General features: G+C 38.0%; 1 protein-coding gene across 1 annotated transcript in view; it reads right to left on the bottom strand.

The window, feature by feature from the left end:
* Nucleotides 1–1,523: 1,523 nt before the first annotated feature.
* BANP (BTG3 associated nuclear protein) overlaps nucleotides 1,524–27,746 on the bottom strand; it is a 135,815-nt gene continuing 109,592 nt past the window's right edge. Inside the window, exons 11-12 of the mRNA XM_014942091.1 lie at nucleotides 6,676–6,819; nucleotides 1,524–2,334 (exon numbers count right to left, since the gene is read on the bottom strand). Of these exons, the coding sequence (XP_014797577.1) occupies nucleotides 2,263–2,334; nucleotides 6,676–6,819 (216 nt within the window). The 3' untranslated portion in view covers nucleotides 1,524–2,262. The remainder of the gene's footprint in view (nucleotides 2,335–6,675; nucleotides 6,820–27,746) is intronic.

Genomic DNA, 27,746 nt, shown 5'->3' with positions numbered 1-27,746 from the left:
ACATTGACTAACACTGAGAAAAATTCACATCTTGAGGAACACACAGTCTTAACATTTGAATGCAGTGGAGGATCTTACTAAGCTGCTCCCCTTACCTATTTATTTCACTGGATTTGTACACTCTCCATTCCACACTGATGAAGCAGATTTCATTCTCTTGAACTAGTGCATGCTACTTCACTGCTGGATGTGCCTTTACAATCACTTTTACCAGAAGAGACTTGAGCATGCAGCAGTCTAGTGGCTAAAGAAAACCTCTCCTGAACTTGATTTCATCTTGTACCTGATCTGGAAAATGCAAAGAGAAGAGAATTCTTAACGGTGCCATAAAACAAAGACAGACACCCTACAGTTTAAATGTGTGTGTGTTCCCCTCGAAAGCAGAAGATGCCCAGAATGCAGAAGGAAATCTGGCTAAACCTTTCTGCAGAATGCCACTGTGGCCAGTATGAATATAGCAGCAGAGTGGTATGCGACAGCACGCAGCGCCTGTGCCACCCCGGCTTCCTCGCTGACGCTTCCAAGCGATAAATTACTATTAAACAGCCATGCTAAAATGTACAGGCTGCCTTTATTTTTAGGCTTCTGTTTGGATGCCAAGCTCTTTAAACATCACCCAGTCTGAGAAACACTATTAAAAAAAGAAACTGAAGAGTAGCCAAATTCTTGGCCAGTTGCAAACATTGTACTCAATAAGCTGTGGTTCAGTGTGCATTGTACTTGTGCATCAACAAATAGCCTAAAGAGAAGTAGGAATTCACATAAAGTGTAATACTTACCAGGGACAACATTCCCAGAAATGGGGTATGCTTAATCCTTCCTTTCATCAAAAAAACCCCAAGTTATCCTGTATTCAACCTTGTAGAATCATTAATACAATAACTGCATTATGAGCTATGTATTGACAATAACCATTTTAGCAAGTCAGCTGAAAAACAAATACAAAGCAACACTTCCCCCAGTAAACTCTGTATTTGTATAAAAACGTGCACCATTAAGATAATCAGGTTGTAGCAAACACGTATCCTTTCCACTCAAGCTTAGAAAATATGAAAATGTAGCTTTCTTGAAATTGGTATCATGTTTCCCATAAGTTTCAGTGGAAAGAGGATTTCACCTTGCTGTGGCAGGTTGGATAACAAAGTCAGAACCAGACTTTTGCAGCCCAGCTTTTTATGGATGAATCCCCAGCTCGGGTATTGCCACAAACGGCTGGACTAAAAGGGAGGAACTAAAAGGGAGAGAGCTCAGAAGAATCGTTCACGTTTTTAAAAAATTATTTCATAAATACATTGTATAAAATGGGATTTGCAGACTCAAAAGCTTAACTATAACATTTTTCTTGCACTGCAAATTTAGATAATAACATGATCTAAGATTGGTATCTTCCTTATAGACTTAATCTTACTTCTCAGATTGACAGCAGAGCTTGCCAGATTGCGTCTGTCTTCAAATACTCCAGCACTACACTCTTACAGCACAGTCCAGTCAAACCGTATTCATTCCTAAGGCAGAGAGCAACGTAGAGCTGCACTATTCATAAATACACATTTATTTTTCATTAGAAATGCATAATTACAGCATTTAAAAGCATTTTCCCCTAGAAAAGTAGTTAAGCAACAGTACAAACAAAATTGTTAGTCTTCTGCAAATACATTTTTCATTACACTGAACAGAAAACACCAGCAAAAGGCTAATACTTGCAGTTATGGGATTTTTCTTTTTTTAAATATTTTCCATTTTTGTTATAAACACCATAGCAAATAAAAAAAAGCTGTTTAAACAGTGAAAAATATTTGAGCTCTTGATCTTCTATCTGTGGTAAAGCAAGTATTGCAAAGCAGCAATACACTTCCTAAGATATCTGCAGACATTCAAACGGCGTATTTCACAGAAGAAATGAACAGGATGAAACATTAATTTAGTCTCACGGTTTTAATTAATTAGATTTCTTTCCTTCTTTCTGAAAGATTTTTTTTTTTTCTCCCTAAGTGTACCTAAGGGCAGGCCATTTATTTCTTCTGAAGGCCAGATCCTCAATTGATGCAGTGATGTAGCTCCAATTTAAGTAACTGGGTCTGATTTATTCCAGGTGATGCCAACCAGATCATCAGAACTCTACTATTTGCAGGAGATGTGCGAGGTGTGACCATTAGTCTAACGGGCATTTCCATTCTCCTCTTGTTGTACGAAGACTACAGCACTTAACTTCTGACCATGGTTCACTGACATCTTGGGCTGACACAGCTTTTCACAATTCTCTCATTGAATTTGGATTGCTCCGTGTTCTATCTGCATTTCTGGCTGGATCGCTGATTGAAGTGTATCAGTGCCCTGCAAAAGGAAAGATGAAATCAGTACATCAATACAAAAATGCTTTCCATTGGTGTAGCCAAAGGGAATGTGCCCATATTATAAAGTCTGCATGTGTATCAGCTCTATGACAGAGTTGAAACGGGAATACACTTACAAAGGCACCAAAAATAACATAAAGAGTCCATATGAAGACTAAGTAGGCTGGAAAGAGAAGGCTGAAATACTGAAATCGTGATAAGGATCTACAAAATCATGAGTGGCACGAAGAGAGCAAATAGAAAACAATTATTCCCTCTCTCTTCCCAAAAAAGAACCAGCTCTAAAAAGAACCAAAATAAAACCCATGTCTGGCACAGCATGTGCTGGAGCTGGGGAAGGACTTGTGCCAGCCTGATGCACGTTCTGACAGCTCGGGAGCACGGAGCTGAACGGTGCTGTGGAAGGAAAGTCCACCAAGGGTGACCACAGGAAAGACAGTAGGAAGTCCCGGAGTGACAGAACTGTGGTAGGTAAGGAGAGTAAAATTACCTGTTTGCCCTGTGCTTGGACCTTCCCCACCTGGTGCAGGATACGGTCTAAAACTGCTGACTTTACTCACTGCAGTCTTTCTCTATTTTGTGTAAAATGAGAATAGCGCTACTATAGTGAACTTTTTCTCAAATAAAATTCTTCCTACAGGCCTGATTCTACTCATTTTCCAGGCAAAAACAGTCCTCCGTGAAAGAATTTAAAGTAAACACAATCGACTTAAGCCTTCAAAGGAAGTCTCCTTAAAAATTAAATTACTGCCTACGAGTAGCCTGACAATGCTGTGAAAGGATAATCCCATAGAAAACTTTTTAGCCAAGTTAGTTGGAGTAAGGAAAGCTAGATTATGAAACAAGCTCCGTCTTCAGAGCTATAAGATGAATAGCATTTAAGAACAGCTGCATTGGCCTGGATAAGGTCCATCACACCCAATAAGCCTTCCCCTGATAGCAACCAATATCACAAGCACAGATAAACTACAAGAAAAGGGCAAGCATTTAATGATATTTTCCTGTACACTCCCACAGATTCCAGAGATCTGCCCTTGATGGATTTTCCCTCCATAAATTCATCTAATAGATGCTTTATGTAACGCCCTGGATATGGGATTATTACTGTGGCAGTACTTCTGTTATGAAAAACTCTTCCTTGAAGCCCTGCCGCTATGCTCTCAGCCCAGCATCTGCAAGATGATACACAAAGACACAAGGGTGGAAACACAACCAGATTTCCAATCCTTTAGGTTTCGCTAAACAGTCGCAACTTGTTTATTCAAATGAAAATACTGGAGGTTCAAAATTATAAAGCACTGCTCCTAAACTAAGGTTTTGTTGTCAAATTATTTCTTGTTGACAGTTATTGCACACAGCCACAAGATATTTTTTTTCTGCTCAAGATAGGTAATTTGGAGTTTACTTAAATGTTCAATAAATTAGTGACAAAGTGGTGGCTAATTCTACCAGATTGCTAAATTTGATAGCAGGTAAGTTTTCAAGAGACCATCAACGTTTTCTTTCCCATTAGTGGAAAACTGTGTTGAAGTAATATAATTAACAAATAACAGCGACAACAGCAATAGTGAATATTTATCCAACATTTAGACCAGAAGTAGAAGACAGCCCAAAGGGATTAGAAGCACGCTTTAGATTTGGAATTACGTTGTCTTCCACACCTAACAAAATTTACCACCAGCATATGAACTTGAGCACAAAATTTAACCAAATACTCTTTTTCACCATCACATCCTGTATTTCTAAATTTTGAAAGCTGCTATAAGAAAGAATGCTATCGAGACATGAAAACAAGCCAACCAAACCTAAATCCCCTACACACATCTGATTTCAAACCATGTCTCCCTCCGTACATGCATTTGCAATTTTGTCCCAGTGAAACACTGCTCATATATTAATAGTTTGTGCTTGTATAAGTGGTTTAGGCTCACTACAACATTGTCAGAATCCTAGTTATTAATACTTCTGCAGCTAATTTGCAAATACAAAATCCAGGAATACACTGAAAATGCTAAGTTGAAGTGCCTGTTGCTGTCTGCTTTGGCTGAAGTCATGGAGGAGATTCATTTCAAATAGCCTCACTCCTCCCTTCAGCCTTGCATGTGCAATTGCTTCCAAAGGCACAGCTTTCAAGAAAAAAAGGTAAGAAAACGGATGTCTTGTTTTCAGACCTTAAGTAAATTCACAGTTGTGGTGTTTCAAACATGGAACTTGTGTAGGACATAGCATCCAACCCAGGTGGATAATAAAGTTCACTTTTATAAGCTTTGATTGATAAATAGATTCAAAATCGTTGAGAACATCTCAGATCCCTTGTCAAGGAACCATCTGAAAACAGACTGAAGTGTGACTGCAGCCTCACTGACAGGGTTTTCCCTTCAGATAAGAGATCTAAAATGAGTAGGACTATTCCATAATTTTAGCCTAAAAAGCTATGGGGCTATCCGTATAACTCCAGAGTAATGCAAATACCAAGTTGGTTTCTCCAATTCATTAACAGATCCTCGGTTTTTAGTTTGTGTAAACTGAGGAAACATTTATGCCAAACTTATTTTTAGTCTTGTTTTCCTGGTTTTCCTTTCATACTCTTCTTATTTCACATTCCTTTTCTGCTTCTCTTCAGCTTTGTATAAATCTCTGCGGTTAACCACAATATTAAAACCTAACACAGTGCAAAGTGTCCCTGAAGAGAAAAGTAACTCCTCCGGTGGCTGCCAGTCGTGCGGGAGACGGACGCTGATGTTTATAACCTCCTGCCCATCGGAGGTGGCAGCTGAGAAGGGAGGACAGGCACGAGGAACAGACCCAGCAGAAAGTCCCTGGGAGGTAAATGGGGAAATTTCCCAGGCCCAGAGTGAGGACAGCAGCACAAGAAACACCTCTCACTACCCGACGGCCTGTATGCTTTATTAATGGGATGGGACCAGCAGTACTTGAGGATTTCTACAAATATAAAGCAACACTTAGTCTCTAGTGCACTATTAGAAGTGACTATGAATAAAATACTGAGGTTAGTGCAGAGACAAATCTGGCAAAGAGGGGAAAATTACTATTAAGGGCTCACCTAGATGGGAAGACCAGTGTACAGAAAACTAGAATGAAGTCTTAGAGCACAGCACACTCCCAGGCCAGGCAGCCTGAGCCTTTCTGGCAGGGAGCATAAATTTTCTGAAAAGCAGTTTGCAGCATCCAGGTGAGGAACCAGCGTGGACTGGGGCAACCAAGAGGGTTTAGAGCTCTGGCTTCCCCACCCGCAGCAGCCAGCGCAGACGGCACTTTGGCAACACACACCACAGCTCCATCTTTTGTTCAAGGCCCTCTTTGCCACTGGGATAATTAATTTGCTCTATTTCATAGAGAGAAGTGATCTGCAGGTTGCTTTGCCCATGGCAGAAGCACTAAGCACTTGAGTTCCGTGCGCACAAAGTCTGGACACGATTCCCTTGATTTCTTATGCAATTTTCTTTTTTTTTTCCCCTGAAGAGTCTCAGTATTCAAATGTTTGTAGCCAGATCAGAATTCTCTGCAAAACTGCGTATGTATGGGACAAAAATCCACTCTAATATTGGCTTCTAAGAATACCATTATATTTTGGCTAGCAAGCGACAGCTTATTTTTCACAACCACTTGGCATTCTCTAGAAAAGAAGCCGACTAAGTGGGGTTCACAGAAGAACGCGTAACCCTCTTCAGAAAAAAATTCTGACAACTGTTTTAAGTCAACATTCTTGTGTTGTCACCAGTCACAGCTTCAAGCTGATGAGAAACCTTTTATAGACTGAGATACATGACTGTTCAAACTGATTTTTTTTTTAAAAATAATAAAAAATTCCTCCACCGTAACTGAGAGGATCAAGTGTTCACTTACAATTGCTAGCATTGCGACTCCTGCGGGAAATCCAGGCTGTTGATCAAAATAACTGGAAAACTGCTGTCAGAAAGGGAATAACATTTTTAGGAGAAACCTCAGTCTGAAAAATACTTTTTGGACAGATTCCAAGCAAGTTTTTTTGCCCCGTCCTTTAACATGGCTCTCAGCCTTCAAGGATGCAGAAAAACAATGATGACCAAAATAACTATTCTCTGGAGGCATTGAGCAAGAACACAGAAGCAGGGATAGTCAACGACGTTTAACAAAAATGATACCTTTAACAAAATGATGTTTCTTATTATAGATGATTTTTTTTTTTTTTAATGGCTTGGAAACAGGATCACAAACTCATTGGGACATGAGTATTTGTGGATAGATCCATAGTTCATCTGAAAGATGTTTCAATCAAGTTACGTACATTCAAATGGCAAAAAAAAATATATATACATACTTGATTAGTCGCAGAGTGGTCTGTCACTGGTGTCAGCTGCACGTATTGGACTTGGATATCGCTCCCTTGGAGCGGGGATCCATCCACACCCCCCGAGGCAGGCTCGGCAGAAGCAACAGCTATGAGCTGAGCGCCCTGCAACACCTGCAGGGGAAGCAATGGAGAAAGCGGCTTGTAAACAACCACAATCAGAGATGTGTGAGGGACCATCTAACTTAAAACAGATGCAAAACCAAAGACCATTAAAAAGAAACACAAGAAAACTTGTCTGTCGGTAAGAGTTGCTTTAAACCATGTGGGTTTCGGAGAGGACATGGTAGGCATATGGAAAGATTCCCACTGTAGATGCTCGCTGCATTCTGCCTTAGGAGATTCATTATTCTGTTAATGATTATTGCAAAGACTTGGTGGGATGCACTGCGCAGGTTACACTAAGAATGTGATAATGCTAATAGCACACAAAATATCACTGAGTAATGCTTTTACTGTTACAAAACCAGACACAGATCCAAGAGACTCCTCCTCACAGCCAATGGCATTCAACTTTTGACACTTTATTACAGTAATGTTTATAGTCCTATAGTATATGAAGGTGTAGATTTAAGAATTACTGCTAATTAGTGTTTACTCTAATCACGTCTGCATTTTGAGTGGTGAAAACTATAGGTCCCCTATTGATTTCAAAAACCAAAGAACAGTTGATCCATCTAAAAGTGCTTGCTTAAAAATGTTCTTGTGATTAAACTCATTTTAATCAACTTCTTGAAACGCAAATCAGAATAAAATACATGTGTGTAAACAATGACAAGCCCCTAGTCTCATTTTTTAAATTCAGCTAAAATATACAATTTCAGCTTTAATTTCTATATGCCGTCAATGATGTATTTTTAAGCTACGGTATTTGAACTACAGGGAATAAAAGACATCTTTCAGACGAAGGAAAGAGAACAAAGAACAAAAATAATATTCTTAACAAAGGTTTTTTCTTAACAAAGTATGATTTCTCAGCTGATCTGCGGGTGGGTGGCCATGAAGGAGTGGGCAGACCAGAATTTCTCTAAGGAGTGTGGGAGGCAAAAAGAGGCGACCTTCATTAATGACCTTCAGGGGTGTTGTCAGGGTTTTATAGGGATCTTGGGTGTTCTGAGATACAGTCGGCATCAACCTCCAAAAGGATGCTACATCTTGTTTTTACAGGAGTAAGCAAAATTCTCTCATCCTACAGTATTTATTTTGGAACAATGCAATACATACTGTCAGATCCACATCACGGTTTGTCCCATTGATTACCTGCAGGTCTGACATGGAGTTTGTCTCTTATTTCTGAACTACAAACCTCAGAAAGACTGTGAGCAACTGAACAAGGCTGCAATTCTCCTGTACAAACTGCTTTACAACAATGAAGCCTAAACTCGCAACAGAACCAGCTTCCCTGGTTCGTGTATGTTCTCAACTGCACACCTTCCAGCACGCTTCAAAAGAACTCCCTTTTACAGCACATGCTCTGGAAAAGACCAAATAACCTCGATGTGTTATCTTACACCAGACCTGTTACATTCCTAGTGATAATCCACCTTTACTACACTTCCTGCAAAAAAATCCACCCCAGCAATATTTGCATAAAATACTTTTTTGCTGTCAAATTACACTTTTTGGTTTCATGCAAATTGTTATGTTCTTTTCCTACTGCATCTTCCTGCTGGATTTGTAATTAGGTTTTCATTCACAATCAAATGGGAAGTGTTTTTACAGAATGTTATGATGAAACTCCCATAGTTTTCATGGAGGCAAAATGGACAACGTGACAACGTCAGCAGGGGCTGACAAACGCAGGTATTTATGAATTTCCATTGACAAGGTCATAGGTTGATTGCACTGCTCCAATACCCCCAACTAGACAGATTAAAACCGACTCAGTTAAATTCAAATGTGTTCTAATCCCAAGTCAAGATGACAGCACCGAAACACTCTAAAGAGCTTTTTACTGCTCAATTCACAGAAAGAAATCAACTATTGAAGACACACTACAGACACTGAAAGAACAATAACAGCAACAACAACAACAAAAATCAGTCTGGACTTTGAAAACTAAAAGCTGAAAAAGATTTCTTAATGTGTCTCCACCTAGCACATGCCAACATAAATAGCTGTCTTCGATTTCTTTAAATACTGCCTGGCTTGTTATTGCAGCATAACTGGTGATATAACCAGTGACTGAACAAATGAGAATAAAAGCAAGAAGAGTGAAAAGATCCCATCTGAATTAAACTGACTGAATTTTACATGAAGGAATGAGCAGAAGCTCTTTTTAATACCTGCTGATAGATAGCACTCTAAACAAAATTATTATTTTGCAGTTTCTATTTGAATTACTGTACAGCTTCTGAAATTAAGATACAAGTGGATAAGAGCAGAAAGGGAGAATTGCTGTCTTTACCTCGTTTTTTTTCTAAAGAGATCTGGTAATAAAGGTATTTCCATAGTCTCAATGGCACAGTACCTTGTGTTTAATCTGCTGAGTCAAAGAGAGGATCAACAAGATCCGATGCTCAGCCTGGAACACTTGATCCCATTTCCTACGTGTGAACACCTCTGTCACATGTGGCACCATGAAGACCTGGAGCACACTAAAGATATCACTTACCTAACCACACTGTATTTATAAGATAACATCGTTTATCTAGAATCTCAAGTGCATCCAGATAGGAAAATCCAACTGAACTGACATTAAAACCAGCAATAAATTGTATTTTTTTTTCTACTGCAGATTAAAATACATTTATTATATTTCTGTCTTTAAAAATATGAACTGAAGAACTATGCGGGGGAAAGGTCCTATGGGAAGAAACTATGTCAAAATACATGTTGATAGAAAGATAGATATAAACCACCAAACCAAAGAACAGAGCTCATAGCCTGGGTTGAACAGACTCTCTAATCAGTATGACTGTGCTTTGCCAGATAAAAACAGGATGTAACTTCAGCCCTAAAACTTCAGTCAGCCTCACCTAATAGTTTTGTTCTGTCTGTAAGGTCAGAAGTTTTATATGAAACTATAGTGAGGCTGCAAAAATTAGAGACATACAGGGATCAATGGCTTTAAGTAACATGGTATTCATGGAGGAGCTGGGCAGCAGAGCCTATCGCACATGGGGCAGGTGCAAGTCCATGGCTTTTCTTTGGCTGCTCACTTGACTTCCAAACCAAGACTTCAACTTTGTAATTGTTATCTGGCCTTGACCTTAAAAATAAAGGAATTGTACCAAAAAAAAAAATAAACAATCCACCCTGAAAATGAACTTCTCTTCCCAGTTCCACTGGGCTCCTCTAACAGCCTGCCTTATTGATCCAAAACAGTTAACAGAATATGGTTAAACTGAAAAAAAAAAATAAACTTAACTTGTAACAAAATCGAATTGGCTGAAACACACACAGAAAAAGAAGCTTGAAATCACCAAGTCAAGGCTGAAAATGGTCCTAAAAAAGAGCGCCTTTAAAATTAACAAGCAGACAAAAAAATTATTTTTCTTAAATAATTCAGTGAAGTATTTAGAAAAAGTACGTTTGCTCATCTATTATTGCTTGCTGTCAGCGGTAAAAAATTGTCTTGACAGTGACAAGATCTTTAGCTCTCGCGGAGCCAGAGCACACTCTTTACATTGCACAATTATTTCCACTGCAAAAGCATAAGCAATCGCACAGCTGGAACACAGCAGCTCACAAAATTCTTCTGTGCTTTCAGCCTGCAGTTGCAACCACAGATACAGGCTTTTCCCCAAATAGAAAACCTAGTGAAAAGCATTTATCAAGAAAAATCAGAATACTTTAGGAAACGTCTGTAAGATATTTGAGAATATGTTTGAAGATGTATGTCTTTGAGAATGCTTTGAAGGTACCAATGTTCTTGAGGACATTTTGTGACCGAGCCTGATCTTTGCAAGCCTTCACGTCCCAAAACTTGTTGCTTCAAAGACCACCACATTGCACGGTGACCCTGGTGAAGACAACTTACCTAAGTTAAAAAGCAAGCATGAAAGAGCCCCTTCTCTCACTATGCCCATCACCTTTCAGAATAAGAAAACGTTCCCTAACACCTTCAGACAGAAATATAAATGCATTTCTATTAGTTTTGTTTTTAAATGGTCCTAGAAATACCAGAAGGAAAAGTATTTTGTTCAGATGTTGAAAATGAAGTGTGAACTCTTGGCATTGTTCGTGAATACAGAACCACAGTCTCTGTGACCAAACATTTATTTTCCTTAAAGCTCTATAAGCTTTTAATGAGAGACACAAGAGCTGACAGATTTGATAAAACGAGCTAAGGGACAGACGGCTCCCTCCCACCCACCCAAAGCACGTTGTGCCCCTGCGTATGTCCTCTGTCCCTCCTTACACCAGCAACAACACAAAGCCAGGCTCCCTGATCAGAACTGGAGCAGAAGCACAGCCCCTTGCAGTGGTACCCACTGACCCAAATCACTGCTTTTCTCTTTCTTTGTTTTTTCCTTCTCTCTTCACCTTTTTTCCTCTATCATTCACTCTCTGAAGACTTAATGCTTTGGGATATACAAGCTATTGAGCCCAAAGGTCCTGGATTTCTGTTTTTTTGTCCCTTCTTCAGCGAGAGGCTTGCCATATAAAACATAATAATAAAATTAGTATTAATAATGAAAACCAGTCACTTTCTCTGCTCCCTTCCTTTCCATTTAAAGACTATTTTAGCCCATAACTAATAGTTCCCATTTAACATTCAACTGCCAGGGCAGGAAATAAAATTTTTTAAAAAAAGATTAAAATGTAATAGGTTTTCCTTCAGTTTCTTCCAAAATTATTCAAGCATAGTTTCCAACCATGGTTCAATTCATATCACATTCTCTGCTGATTTTACTTAACACCGAGAATTATTCATCTAGAAGCCCGTAACTTAAAAGTTTTCTCTAGACCCCAATCTTCAAAACCAGGTAACTGTTTTGGGATAGCTGAAATTTGTTTACCAAAAAAGCCCATTCCTCAGTCTGGTCCTTGCCAGATTGAGCCTTCTAAAACACATTCTTGCTACTGTTGTTGTGAGCTTTTTTATTAATCTAGGCAAGCACATATGTTTGCCTACCTATAAAAAGCTCAAAAACAAGACACATTGGGATTTTGGTGCCTTTTTTCCATCGTTTCTTCCCATTTCTACTGCAGGAATGCAATAAAAGATGACATTCCTTTTTAAAAAACGAGGCTTTGAATCACTGAGTGGTTGTTTATAGAAAGCTCACATCTGAAAACCCTGTAACACTTACAGCCAGTAAGTAACCATTTCAGCAAATGTTTGTTGCACAAAAGAAATGAGTTGGCCATAGGAAAAAAAGGTACATCTTAGAGACATGCTCTAGTTAAAACATTGATAAAAAACCAAAAGGAGAGTTTGGGTCCAAAAGTGGACCCAAAACCAACTCGTAACCAACAAAACTTGGTTATGAGTTTAGATGGCTCCCAGGAAGAGAATACCTGCCCATCATCCTCCTACACTGTCATTCACCATTGGTGGCAAAACTACGTGGACACATCCGAACCGCAAACACAGCTCCTTCTAATGATAAGAGGCTTTGCTGATAAACATGTTCACTTAAGTAAGATTAAGTCCCTCAAGATGATTCTTTTCAGTCTTAAAGTTTTCTTAAGACTAAAAACATACACTGTATTTAACGCCCACAAAACATTTATTTCCATGCTTACAGATAAGTTTACTCTCTTTCCTCTTTAAGCCATCAGTTCAATTTAACCAAGGTCAAGTGTACTGAAAGGCTCATATCTGAGATTTTTATGTGGCTGATACGAAGTTATTTTGGTGATTTTACAGTCCAGTTCCAATAAAATTATAGTATTAACGTGACAAAAAGGAGCGGCAGCAAAGGACAGACTGACCTAAGTGTTCTCCAAGAAGAACATGAGTCCTCTTCGTGCTAAGATCAAGCAGCGTGCATTGAAAACCACTGTAACCCTTGCACTGTATTTATCTATCCCATATGGATACAGAGTAAGAATGCATACAGCCTGATGATGTGTTCAATTTACATTCAACCAGAACAAATGCACAGCTAACACTATGGACCAAGGATCGCTATATATTGCTGCATGCTTTCTACGTTGTACTTAAAATTAAACAATAAGCATTTTGATAGAATTACAAGACAGTTTTAAGGCCTAAGTTTTATCTTCCAAACTTTAAAAAATATTAGCAGCAATAAAAGACTGGAAGTTCCTCTTCCAAAAAGATAAGGAAGACAGATGGCTCACAGTGTTGCAGAGAATATCTCCAGCTTTTCTCTCTCAGTAACCAGTGAGGAGAAGCACACAGAGGTGCGAGTAAGCACATGGAAGATGTAATCCGTCCTTTAGATCATTTATTGGCAGCCCTTTTTTAAATAGAAGCCTCCAAAATATGAGGCCTCTCTTCTTTATAAGGTGCATTTTGACAGCTGCTCTATGTCCGACTTAAAACTATTAAGATCATACTAAAAGAAAGGAAAAAGCCAAAACACATAGCACTCACATTTTCTCCAAAATAATTACACATATTAATTTCTTAATTTTCAAGGTGAACTTGTTTGGATTATCATTTCATTACTACCAGCATCGCCCCAGAGAAAAAAGCCTCTAGGGCGTAACGTGTACTCTAATAATGTGTTTTAAATCCACTCACCAAAGCTTCCAGAAATTCACAGGTTTTTCTATTTTACCGTTACAAAGAGCTGATCATTGTCTAGTTTGTCTTAAACACGGCATAAATTAATGACCTTCACACAAAGCAATTTTCCATGAAAACTATAGCTGCTTTTAGAAGTATAACATCTCTTTTAGAGGCCATTCCATCTTTATTTTAAATACCACAGTTGACAGAATAGCACGGAGCATCTACCACAGCACCCCAGCTTCTCTGTCTTCTCATTACTCCCTGCAGGAGAAGGTTTGGGAGGCAAAAGGCTGTACTTTATCCCGTCGGGCAGGCCACCAAACGTTCACCAATATAAAAAAACCCAATATTTCTGAAATATTTGTTCTTGGAAGAATACATTACTTTGCATCTAGCTTTATTAAAAGGCAGGCTGAGTCAATCATATCTAGTAATCTGGGTCAGAGTGTAAAAATGACCTGTTAACTTTCTTTACTTAGCATTTAATTACACTGCCATTTATGTATCGCTAATTATTCATTTTCTTTCATATTTTTGATTAAAATACTGAATAGCACAGTCAAACATATTTGTGGGAAAACACCACAAAATACAAATTGGAAGGCATAAAATTACTTTTTGCAATATATCAACTAAATTCTTTTGAATAAATTTAACACTGGCTTCATTCATTCGCTATAGGGCTCCATTTTCAAATGACTGGAACAGCATGCTGGAAATGCAAAGCAAATAAGTATACTGTCAATCAAGCTCACAAAAATAAGCCCATTTTTAATAAAATAACACAGATTTGCATTAGGCATACTATCACATATCCATTCTTTACTAATTACTTTCTAAACACTTCCTCTAAACTGAGCTTATTTACTGAATTAAAAACGCATTCCTCATAATGGCCGTGCCCAGACAACTGATGCTGAACAAAAGACTCTGCCATGATGTCCCTTTTCCACTTAAGCAAGACACCAGGTATAGACTGGGATGTGCAGAGAAAAAAAGAGAAAAAAAAAAAAAAAGAAAGGGTTCTGAGAGACCCAATGGTAATTAGTGACTATCAAAGTCGAAGCCCTTAAAATCATTTATCCTGCTGGCAATTTTCCATCACACAAAATCAAATTGCTCCACTCACCTGTCCTCAAATATTTCAGTTTTGTAAGATACAGGTTTTGCAGAAAATTACACTACAACAGCTTTGATTACATTAAGGTAATATATTCCCATTAACATCCCAATATGTTTCTTTCAAAATATACTTTGAAGTATATTTGATCTAAGGTAACTGTGAACAATATACAAAGGATCCACTGCTCTTAAAGATTAGGTTATCATTCTGAAGTTAATGATTTAGACCATAAAACCTTACTTACAAGTTGTTCCTTTAACAACAACCTGCACCTAAATTTGCTATTTATTTCCCACATAAAATGTGCCAATACAAAAATAAATTCAGCATATATAAGAGTCTAATATTTAGCAGTTCACAGAGAGAGGAACTCTCCCTGCTGTGTATTTCTAAGTGTGCTGAATTGAACCATGAAAAATATGACCTTAAATCTGTCAAAACTTCATTAACTAACACCCCTACAGAGTCATATAACTGAGAGCACCTCCTTTAAATTCCCCAAACTAAAAGGCATGAAAAGTGAAACTGATTTCAACTCTACCAAGTGTGGAAAAATGAAAAGAATAATTCCAGAGTACGTTTTTATCAGTGGCATTATTTCCTTGCATAACAAAAAATAAACCATCTCATCTGCTTTTACTTGGAGTATATACCACAGCAGAGATCGGCTCGGTAATGTCTACTCTGAGATTCCCTTAACGCGCCTGTAGAAAACCGGGAGAGATGCATGAACACAAACTGCAGCTATTGTGGTTGCTTAAACAAACTTTACAAAAACGTCCATCTTTCTGGCTACTGCGGTTGGACTGAGCTAGAGAAGCGATGGCAAATTGTGGCTTAGTGTACTTAAAGCCCTTTCACAACGTATCAACCTTGCTTCTTAAATCTTTGTTTCAGAGATCCCCAAGGAAGGGAAGGCTCAGCAAGCCCCAGGAGCAAGGCTCTGCCTCTGAAGACTTAACTCTATTCAGTAAAGCTACCAATACTTGCCAGGGCTATGGTTTTATAGAGTATTCACCATCCGTGAAATGCTGTAATAAGCCCTGAGCAAAGAAAAATGAGATGCACAGAACTGCATGAAGTTTTGGAAGGGAAAGCGTGGCAGAGGTTCATGATGATTATTAACATTCCCTCTACAAGCTTTTTTTTTTAATAAATTTACAAATAAATATTCTGAGCTCTTTGAAAAGTGTTCACATCTAATTTGGTGAATAAACTAGAGAAAAATAAGGGGCAGAAAAAGATTAACAGAAATCAAGTTGACTTTTTTTAAAAAAACACCTGCTCATACCATCACTGTCTCTCTGACCCTTTTTCTTAAGCAACTGGAATAAGGAATCTGACCCCCTTTTTCTTTGGTGTACATTATTTAAAAACACCTAACACACAGAAAACCCATGGGGCTCATGATCTCTCTCCAGGTTAAATGCATCCTGCCTAAATTGAACATCTGAAGACAAAGGTGCAGTTGTTAAAAGCATCCCACGCTTTCACTGGGTCAACTCCCCCATGGCAATCTGGGGGTCCCTCAACAGACCAACAGCTCCTTTGAGAAGCGGTTGGTGTCAAACAAAAGGGTAATTAGTGTAATTAAAACTTTATCCATGAACTACTACTCTGGCTGAAAAGGATGCAAAGTTAATTACTGAGGAATAAAAGCCTAAATCAAGCTTTGTATCATGTGATGTAAATACAATGAGATTATATGAAATCCTGGATGTAAGTAGTCCACATTTACATCACCAGTATTTTATTTTGACTCAATATCACAGGTAGACAGAGAGTAATGTGGATAATATGGACAGTAATAGATGAAGTAGAGAGATATTGTCTCAAGACACAACCCCACAGAAGCCAAGCGGTGTCCTTCCTTTGAATTAGAGATGGGCTCAGGCCCTATAAAACGATGTAAAATACACCAAAACAAAACATGGATTTTCACTTAATTTTCACTTAAAATACGCTTGAAACTAGCACATGTGCAAAACTTAATTATAATTAATTGGCAGTTCAGCTGCAGATGTAATTTCAGTAAAAATGACTGGGTTATGGAAAGAAGAGTTACCTCATCGAAATCCACTGTATCAAATTAAAGAGGCTATTTGGAAGTATGAGGCTCGTAAGGAAATCTGTCTCATGTGTCTGACTCATCCTTTGTACAAAGATACTCTCAGTAAAACGCCCACCATGGGAACCTTCTCAAAACAGCTCTGTGGGCAAATGACAGCTCTTCTCAGATGTTGCACTTCCCTACCCGTAACCTACAGTTGCATTTGAGCTGTTACACAAAAGGTAGTTTGATGTGCCTCCACCTGCCAGAGTTCCCTAAATGAGGTAGTTTGGGTATTTTGTGGCCACCTTCTCCTCTGGAGGCAAGGCTCTGGTTGATCCATCTCTTTTCTGTAGCTCTTTTCTAGTGAACCAATGTTTTACATCACAGGAGCTACACGCAGGCGTATGGAGATACGACTGCCAGGTAATCAACCCATCAACAATTATTTCATATATCCTAATCCCCTTTTGGCAAAAAAGAAGAAAAGGCAGAAATATATAACTAAGCATTTCAGCTCAGCTTGGCCATCGGCATTCCATTATAGCTTGCAAAATCTTTTGAGGTAATTCAATCTAAGAATGGTAAATATTATTTAAATCTACACAACTGCAACATTTTGTGATGAAATAGCTTACTGCTAACAGTAACTATGATAAAATCAATGGAACTGCTTCCAAAAGAAAGGTTTTTCAAGAGTGGACAATTAAATCTCTCTATGATAATTCACTATTTTGAGCAATACTAAAGAAGCCTTGGGTTAAATGTTTTTTTTCCAAGTGAATGTTATTTTTGGGTTTTATTCAACGTACAACTGAGTGCTATTAAGAAATGGCTGGACAGTTCAGAGAAAAATACTACAGTGTCAAAGAAATCTTACTAAGCTGTAGCTGCCGAGTGCAAAAGCTCAAGAAACAAGTCATACAAGAGTGACCCAGACTCCCTCCGAGTGACCAGCACTGATAAAGGTTATTCAAGTGAATAATAAATGGTGACTCACACGGCATCTGGCCGGTGGGAAATTTTTTGTTGTGACATAACCCAGCCAAGAGGGAGAGAATAACTCAGTCCCCAAAGGACTGGCTTCCTTAACATTTTTTATGTGACAAGTCCCTGCTAGTCTAATGCATGTAAACATGGCTTTAAATGTCATCGTGCTGGTCCCATCCTCTGGTCTCAAATTCCTGATGGGATTAGTGATGCTTAAAGCAAAAGGTCAAGATAAATTCTGCAGTACTTTCAGCATTTACTATGAAATTCTGCTAAGGTCTTCAGGCAATTTTAGCACAAATAGCATTCAATCCTTTCATAAATAACTTAAAAAACTAGAATTTGCATCTAAGTGCTGATGAGAGGGTACACCTCCTCTGGTGAGGCTAGTAGTAAATATGCCACTTAAAAATAGTAAGACCAGATCACCGAGGATCTACCAGAATCACACACATCTGTTATTTTGCTTCAAAATGTCTAAACCAATTTATCGGTTTCCCCTCGGAATGGTGATTTTACTTTGATTCCAGAAAGAAAAGACATTTGGGGGGAACTGCAAATGTTTACATCATAACTGGCAGCATGTATTTTTTTTTTTATAATACTAGCAAAATAACATCTGAAAGTTTGGCTCTTGTTGTCAGGGTAACAAAACACTGCTCCTACCGTACACTGCAGGATCCCATTAAGTTGGAGAAATATGGATGGGGAAGAAAAAAGCACATGCGACGACGGCATGAGCCTTTTATACACAGAGGAACAGAAAAGTTCTAGTGTTGCAGTGGCCAGGAAAAGTCCTAAGGAAAAGAAAATTAATATACTACCTCCTGCACTTTAATTATGAAATGATGTAATCAGCTCAATTTATATCGTTCCGTATCAGAAGTACATAATGGCTTCAAAAGAAAAGCAGAAGAAAAATGGTAGAACCACCACAGCAAGTTAAATGTAACTGTGCCTGAACTATAAATCAGAAGTTGGAGAAAGTTATAAGCCAGTACTTGTCAATTAAAGAATACTTAAATAAGAAAGCAGTACTCCTGAGAATTACCTGAATTACATTAATAAGTTTCTTGCAGAAACTTGCACAAAAAAATAACACTGTAGACATAATTCAAGAAAAAAAAACCCAAAAAGGACAAGAAAAAGAATAAACTGGGCAGAAGTTAAAGAGCAGAGATTTAAACAGTTGGGGTTTTCCCTTTACCAAACCCAAGCCCTAAGGGAAGATGCTCTCTCATTTGCATAGATAGGAAAGGAAAGTGAAAGTGGCTGTCTTGTTTGGTTTTGCTTTTCCACTCAAATCTCAAAATAGACAGGAATGACAGATAGGTATAAGAAACAAACCCAAGGAGTGCAATTCATATTATAGCAGGGTATATACACTTGGAAGGGGAATATGTACTCCAGAATTGAGTACAGAAATAAACACGTGAAGTGGCTGGTTTTTAGAATGAAAAACATATGACAAGAACACCTGGACTTCTCAAAGTACCCATACAAAAGATTACAGGATATCAGTAGGAAGAGAATTAAAATACCTAAACTGTATCTCTAGTCTTGGTTTTTATCTACTAGTAAAGTTCATGTAAAAAGAATCCAAAATAATAGAAGCTTTATCTACTTCATTTAAATTATTCACACTGAAAAAGATAGTGTCGCTGTAAACTGCTCACTGTGTTCCAATGACGACCAAAACTGAAAGCAGATGTAATGTATATTATAAGCTATATATCACGTTCCAATGCAGAAAATCTTACGTTTCATGTCAAAAACATTTTCAGACAATAGTTTTCAAACAAAAGCAATTAGGAAAAATTATTGATTTCTTTCATTAAAGTGGATGCTCTTACATATATCCGCTGTCATTTTTAAACTATCCTCTTTTTGACAAATTTAATAATGTCAGACTAACACAAATCACCATTCTCTGATTTCCATCAGCATTCACAGATAAGACATCAGCTATAAATACTTCTCTCCACATGAAGCCATATCGTTTCTGCTCAGCTCCTGCATCAGGAGCCCGCTCAGTAACGGAACTTTACATGTGCTTTCCCTTTAGTCAATGCACTAAAGTGGACAAATATTTCTAACATCCTGGATAAGAGCTTGGGAACTGGTGCTTCTTTCACTTTGCAATGATGCAAACATGCTTTTTCTAATTTAAAGTCATAAAATGAAAATTAATCCTAACAGAGTGTCACTTTGTTTGACTAAGTCATGTACTACATGCTATGGTACTGCAGATGATACTTCCCCAATTTTGCAAATGAATTCCTGGTTACTGAATTAATTTCCTCCTTTATTTTTTCTCAAGTTGGAGCCAGTAACCTGACATTTAAGAATTGTACAAATTTGTAAAAACATGAATTGCCAGTTACACGCCACATTGAGAACATAAGTAAAATCATTTTTCTGGTAGTGATTTTCAAAAATCTATCTTGTACTTGCATGTATTAGCCTGTGGCATGAAGTTCTACAAGTTTGTCTACATGGGAAAGAGTTTTCAGAGAAACTAGTATTACAGATGACAATCAAAACTGCTGTTTCAATTTTGAACAAAGAAAAATAAGAAGTGATTGTTTATCCACTTCACCTCCCGCATTGCTTAGAAAACCGTATCAAGTCACTATAAATATATTAGGTAACATATCTACCCTGTTCCGCTACAAATTATTAAAATCTCCTTTTTTTGGAGGGGTGGAAAACAATTGGCACAGTAGTTGAGTGCCTGTTCTCCCCTGTGAATTAAACTTCAACCATCTGTCTATTATCAGGGCAATTTTACCCTTCAAGAGCACCCGCCTTGGTGGTTCTCCAAGGTTTTGCACATTTATCCGCGTGCAATGTCATTTATTCACCCATTTGTTTGCCATTTGTGTTCATTTTCCACTTCAATGAAATCCACGGCAGACAATTACTTTGGGATGGAGTTACAGGAAGCACCCATCAGTAACGTTGTCTCCCAATCCTCTACTGCTTTGCTGTAGAGCTCAAAGTTTCACCTATGTGGAGCTTCCAGACATCAATGGCCTGTGGTTGAACTTCAATCAGGGTCTCCCATTCGGCAATATATTTTGCTACCAGCTGAGCCTCCAGGCCAGCCAAAGGTCTTTACTTTCTGAAGCCATATCCAGATAGCATTTGCATACATGTTAAACTTTCCGATCATCATTTGGATTTTTTAAAATGCATTTTTGAACAACTCTCAATTTTCCTTTTGTGAGAAAAGGGAGAGGAATATGGAGTGTGAATTTGAAGCAGACTTCAATGAAAGCTCTGGACCCAAAACTATTGTTTTCTTAGAGTACACATCTGGTTTTCCCCAACATATTGCCAGTTCTGTAACTCAGTTTAATACCCAGCTGGGATAATGTAAAACTAGCATATAACCTAAAATAAATGCTAGAAGCACATATTTTTGTTCAGTAATACTTGTATGCATTAAGTTTGACTTGACTAACGTTCTACCCACATACCGAAAAGTTTGTATCAATGAAGGGGAAAGAGGAGGGGAAAAAAAAAAATAAAATAAAAAAAAAATCACACACCAGGCACCGTGCATGTGTGTGGCCACACAACTGGAAACTAGAACTAAAGCTCACCAGAGCGGCATAAAATCCTGCTTTTAAAAGGTTAAAATTACTTAGTTTTACAATCAAAACACAAGTTTTTAAAGCAAAGACATTTAAAATGTGGTTTTCTCATAACATCAGAAAGGAATTATCAAAGCGCCTAACACTAGCGGGCTGCAGGAATGTTCCCGGGGCTGCTGACAATCTTCTCCCCGACCAACTTGAAACTTTCTACTTTCTGGTCCGTGGGAATTATAAATGTCTGGTAACAAAATTTTTAATTCTTGGGCAATTAAGGCTATTGGAATGCATAGGGGAAACTGCTGAACAAAGAAAGCTACATCTACAGAATACTCTTGTATATAAAATTATCTTCTTTTGGCAACTTTGATGGCCAAACCATAAATCAAAACCATGCAGCAATAAAAGTGACAACCTGATAATGTTATCCTGAAGGCTGCTAAGAGGTAAGCATGAAGCAAGTGAGCTCACTTTGAAAGCAATTCGTCAAATGTTACTGAAGGAGTTTAAAGAAGTGTCAGTAAAAGTTATTCCTTCTTCCAGCCCATTAACGCGTGAGTTATTATGACTTACATGTGCATTCACACACAATAATTTTACATCTTACAGCCTGAGTTTGACTCTATCTGGCTGGTCATTCTTTGAGAGATGCATAAAGGCTTAAAATGGATTCAGCGTTTTATTAAAAAATAATAATAATAAATTTGGACTTGATCAAATCTGGTCCCGATAAAAATTACAGCACTTATAAACCAGATTTGCAGCCCTCGCATGGTTTCTGAGACTGCCTTGGGAATGTAAAATGCCAAGATGCTATTAATATAAGATTCCATATAGCATATGCTTATAAAAAGCCCTTTTTTTCCTATCTAATACAGAACATGCTACTTTTTTTTTTCCCCCTCTGAAAAATTCAACATGTTAGACTTAAGCAAAACAAGATCATTAAGACACCCTGGATGACCTCGCTGCAGGGAACCAACCAGTGAGACTACCTACACTTACGAAATTACTCCAGCCCAGTAACACTGGCAGACTCGGGCTCTGAATTCACAGCTAATTTTGGAATTCTGGAAACGTTTCCTCTTACATTTATCCCTTCTTTCTGAACACCAAGGTGTTCTAAGAAACCTTTCTCCTCCTGGTACCGACATTTTCCTCTAGAAAAATCTTTGGTTGTATCTTGCTGTAATCAAAGCGCAAGGATTCGAAACTGCATACTACAAAAGTTATTTCACCACCTCCATCAAATCCAAGTTTCACACTTACAGATGCTTTTTGGGGAGAAGGGGGAAACAGGATTTCAGGGGGAGGTGGTAGCAAATGCTACTTAAACATTTGCCACAGCAAAAAGATAAAAGCACAGGAAAGAAGAAAAGGGTAAAACAGACTCCTCAAGGGTGCAGGAGATTTATAGCTCACTGAGTATTCCCTCCGATACTTTGCTTTTATTTACTTACCAACGTGCATACTGCATTTTCCCGCATGTAGAACTTAGAAATTAGATCACACAAAGCACAAAGAAACCCATTGTATATTAAATAAGCCATGGAGGAGATAAGTAACAAAATGGCACTGCAAAAGATTAATTTAAAAACTTCTTTCCCTTTCAACCACAGTCAGATCGAAAAATCTTTAGTAATTATCCATCCTAGCATTTGAGATAAATAGTAAACCACTGTACATCACAGAGCACGATTAGCCAGTGTTATAAAAAAAAAGCAATAATAGTTAATAATTAGATTTTAAAGTTTAAATGATGGTAGGCAGGATTTAGCAGGGAAACACTGAACAGAGAAATTTTTCCAATAGGTTTGAGAGTCTGCTTTGTGAAAGATTTAAACTTCAAAATGAAAATTTCTAGCCATTTTCATACCAATGACAACATCCTGTATGTGACTGATTGGGGGTTAATTTAATTGCCTGAGTGTCCAGATAGACAGCTGGAAATAATGAGATGAAGAAGACTATGAAACCTTGTCCCACCCATGAGTGTGAGCTCCGCATGGTGAAATTGCAGCAGCTCGTGCTGCACATTTGCTGGGTGCAGAACATGCTCAAGTCCTTTGCACCAGAGAAGGAAACTTTTGCTTTGGCCAAGGATGATCTTCCTCTGCCTGCAATTCTAAAATTTTTATTATTAAGGCTTGACAATTTCATACTTTACTTCCCAACACTACTGGAAACCAGACCTGAACTGATCAGTGAGTTCAGCTTCGTTTGTCATTTCAAAACATGCACTCTCCTGTTTGCCCCTTTGAGCTGCAGCCAATTTGCAGATTTTTCAGCTGTTCTTCCCTTCTGAAATCCTGTGGGTCTTCTGAACAGCAGGGGCAAATACCAGCATCGTTCTGGCTAACGACCTGCTGGAGCGCTGGGCTCATAACAGATTTTTTGCTGACTATTTATTAACATATTCCAAAATGTCAAAAGGCAATTCAAGGAAAAAAAACTCAACTTTTTTTTTGGTGAGATAAAGTTAGTCGTTAAGTAACATTAACAATTGAAATATTATAATTTGAACCTTTGACAACCTTTGATATTTCTGCACTAAGTTCAAAAATTTGTTACAGTGCTAATTTCTACCACTGTAAAAAATGTACTGTCATCTTGAACCAAACTACTGGTGACATTTACTGCCGTCTTTTCGGGGACCCACAGAGGCCAGTCCCAGACCTATTACAGCTTTATTTACAAAGAGCCCCTTTGAGAGCAGGAACCCGCTCCGCACAGATTGATGCATGTCTTTAAACCATTACAGATCTCATTACATAAAACCCAGCCACAGTTGCTGACATTCATAAATGAATTTCTAAAGCATTAAGGGCACGGGGAAATGGTTACGTTATACAGTTCCCTTCGGACTTTTCAGGGTCTCTTAACGAGCGAGAGCCCAGAACAGAGCAGTTACCTACGGAACAGAGCAGCACTGTCACTTTGTGCAGCACAGGATGCTGTGTTGTAAAGGAACAAATCTATGTCTGAGGTTGTGCACCCCTTTGTATTTCTCAATCATGAGCAAACCCATATATTGGAGAGCCTACTAACATTACTACTGATAAACATTACTTCTTCAGACAAGTAACGAGTGCTGAACTTCGCAAAGGCAACGATTAAATTAAAAAAAATACAGCTGACATTGGAAAAACCTGCCTGACATTTCTTAACATGTTACTAATAAGGTGTCTCTAACATGTAACTGAAGTTTCAAAGCAGTTGGACACTGCCAACAACAGAACGGCTCTGTACTGACGGGGGTAAAGGTGCAGGTGAAAAAACCCAATGGGGACAAAACTCTAACAACGGCACAAGAATGAATCAGAAAATGTTTAGGCATATGATGCAGGAAAAGTGAATCTCAGAGCTCGTACACATTTTAAATATCTGTGTAAAAAAGAAACAGAAATTCCACTAAAAGAACTAAAAGAGAAAATGGAAAGTTCAAAGCACCCCCACCTATTTGACTCTCAACAGACTACCCTCAGGATAAAAATTATGGTGGAATATTGATGACACTCAAGGGAAAAAAAAACCAACACAAACCACCCCGCTGCCAAGCACTGCTGTTACACTGTAGTTACACAAAACATGGGGTAAAAATGCATTACTATATGTTAAGATTAACACGGGTCACAGTGGATAGGATTTATATCTAGATAAATAGCTGAGAAAATTTGTAGATGTTAAGTTAATGAAATATTAGATCTTAAGCTAATTTAGCAGTGGGTAGAATTGCAATTAGTTTTTATTGTGCCAGATTCATTATAGACTTGAAACAGAGGGGGAGAATTTCTGTATTGAGAAACAATTTGAAATAGTTAAAATCTGAGAAATCAGACTTAATTCTAAATGTGAGTTACAAAGTACATCAGCAACGGATGTACTTGCTATAAACAACAAAAGTTTCTATTCATGCGTTCAGCTTAAACCACTTGACCGGCAGCCAGTTGTGCAGTAAAAGCAATGCTATCTTTCAAAAGCTTCCAATGGAATATTTTAGATATACAGATAAAATTCTAAATGCATCATATTTATCACTGGAAAAAAAAAAAAAAAAAAGGGCGGGGGGAAGCAAACATCAGTTTTATTGTTTTTACTGCAGCTGGAAGTTAGGTTTCAGATTGAAAGGAAAGGACAAACAATACTCGGTCTGATGTCTAAATATGTTCGTTCACTGGTTGATAACCAGGGAAGGTTTCCATCCAAGGAAAATAAAGCAACAAACCCGACCCGACAAACCAAAGGGTGAGAGAGGATTCAGTCTGTGCGATATTAAGAATACAAATCATGTTAAATTACGTGCTAATAAAGAGACAGCTCTGAGCTTTATGGACCAGGAATTTCTCACGCTTATCCAATATTCTAAATGTTTCTGGCCTCGATCCTTCTCTGGGCGCAGCTGCTCCACACTAAAGCACGAGCAGATTTTGGCCACCGAGCTCGTTCAGCCAGAAATGTAGCGTGGGTGCAGTGCTCCAGGTCCTCTGTCGTCCCCCTTCCACTCGTGACACACGGCCCCCCCATCTCTCTTCAGCTTTTAGACAAGCCCCTGAGGTTGTAAACCATCATTATCCCCTGGGATAATGCCCAGGTTTTCCTACTAAGCAGACCTGCCACATGGACCAGGGCAGAGAAGATTTAGAAAAAGACAAGTGTGATAAAACCTTCATAAAGTTGATTTACTAAACACGTCAGGCAACCTGGAAAGCTAAACCGGTTTTAATATCGTGATGATTGAGTACATTGAAAAAGAAAAAGAAAGGGAGGATGATATCGCTTCAGAATTTAATTAGATAAAATCTATGGTAGACCTCAAAAGCTCACACAAAAATGAGTAATAAGCTGCTAATCTCCTTCACATTTCCAAGTTTTTACTCATTCAATGGTAACAAAAGTGACTGGTCCCAACATTTCTTTACTAGGATATAGTTTCTATTGGTTACCTATGACTAACACTGTGTAAAGCATCCGATTAAAAATTTGGGGGGATCAGACACATTTTCCTGACTTTGAAAGTTCTGCTTCAAATTTCTTTAACAGCATTATTGTCTTATTTTTATAAAAAGCCAAGAGTTTTAAATGAAGAATATTTGTGGGGGTTTATTTAACGTCTATGTTGTTACTTTTTGATTTACAGGGCGGAACTACGACCAAAAATTTCTTAGAAAAACTTCAGGATTTTGAAATATCTGGCTAATGAGTGAATAATTGTCAAGTAATTTGATGACTTACGTCACTGGTATCCCAGGTAAATAGGAACTGCCCAGATACAGAATGTTCTCAGCAAAGTGTCCAAGATTCTGGAAACTGGCTGAAGACGAGCCGCGTGTTTTTGGGAACACGATGCAGAGGAAGGACTTGTGAAAGGACTCCTATGGGACAGGCTGAACTGAAGGAACGTTCAAAGGCTACGAAAGTTTTATTATATAATGAAACCACCTTAATTTTTCTATGTCAAACATATCACATTTTAAATTTAAAGAGATACCTCAATGGTGTTACCATCTTTTCTTCTATAGAGAGCTTTTCTGTCAAAGTAAAGAATTTTATGGCAACTTGGGAAAGCAGTAGAGCCACAATAGTAATGCAAAATGCTAAGCAAATAAAATGAGAAGTCAGTAGAAGAGCCTTGACCAGATATTCTGAAGGACAAACCACTGAACCCCATTCCCTGTGTTGCTTAAAGGCAAAAGTCAGGAGAGAACAAATCACTTTTGCCTCTATAAACAAGGAAAATCTTCAAAATTAAAATTATGAATTAAACACATCTGTTTGACACGACATCCTCAGCTACAGTAATGGGTTTTGCCAGCATTTATCTTTATAACTGAAGAAAAAATGTTATTATTCTTTGCATTAGCAGGAAATCTAACACTTAATTAAGCTGTATCTTCCACTTGAGAAACACTGAAGTGCAGTTTACTGACAAGAAGCAACAAGCGCTGTCTCACCCAGATCCTGCAATCAGAGTTTAATTAACCTGCGCACACAGGGACTGGCTTAACAAAGGTTTTTGGGGACCCAAAGCTGAAGCTCCAGGAGGGTCCCCTGTTCTTACACCCTTTTTTCAGAAGAGCATACCATGTTATCTCACATTGTATCTATCTACAAACTGCCAAGTAGTTTAACAAACTTAGTAATTTATTGCTCTGTGTTGTTTTATTGTGATCATAACCTTTTCATTAGCTTGTAAATTAATGATGTGAATGAGAGAGTAAAAAACAAGGATGAAGATATTCCAAAGATGTCACAGATATTTTTAAATAAAAACATTTGGAAAGCATTTATTTATTTTATCTGAAAATAAATGCCTCTAAGTTCCTTTACTTTTTTTTTTTTTTTATATGCAGCTGTAGGCAACTGCTAGATGACTGAAACACTCTGCAGCTACCTAACAAGAAACAAATATTTGTGGTATTGTGAGATTAAAACCAAACTCATTAAAAGACACCAATAGCTGACCTTGGGCTATTTCTGCTAACATTTGGTGAACACTTCAGAAGGCATGCTTCAGAAGGCAGAATCTATGAAGTGCTTCTAAATTCTTTGAACTTCACTTGATAATGAACACATTTTTCTCAAGGAGGCTCTGAATTGTTGTACAGGCATATGGACCTTTGCTGTAAT

This window comes from Calidris pugnax, unplaced genomic scaffold, assembly GCF_001431845.1.
Source record: "Calidris pugnax isolate Ruff unplaced genomic scaffold, ASM143184v1 scaffold28, whole genome shotgun sequence".
In the NCBI taxonomy this organism is placed as follows: domain Eukaryota; kingdom Metazoa; phylum Chordata; class Aves; order Charadriiformes; family Scolopacidae; genus Calidris; species Calidris pugnax.
The sequence above is the reverse complement of the archived record's forward strand: the minus strand, read 5'-3'. Positions and strand labels throughout refer to the sequence as shown.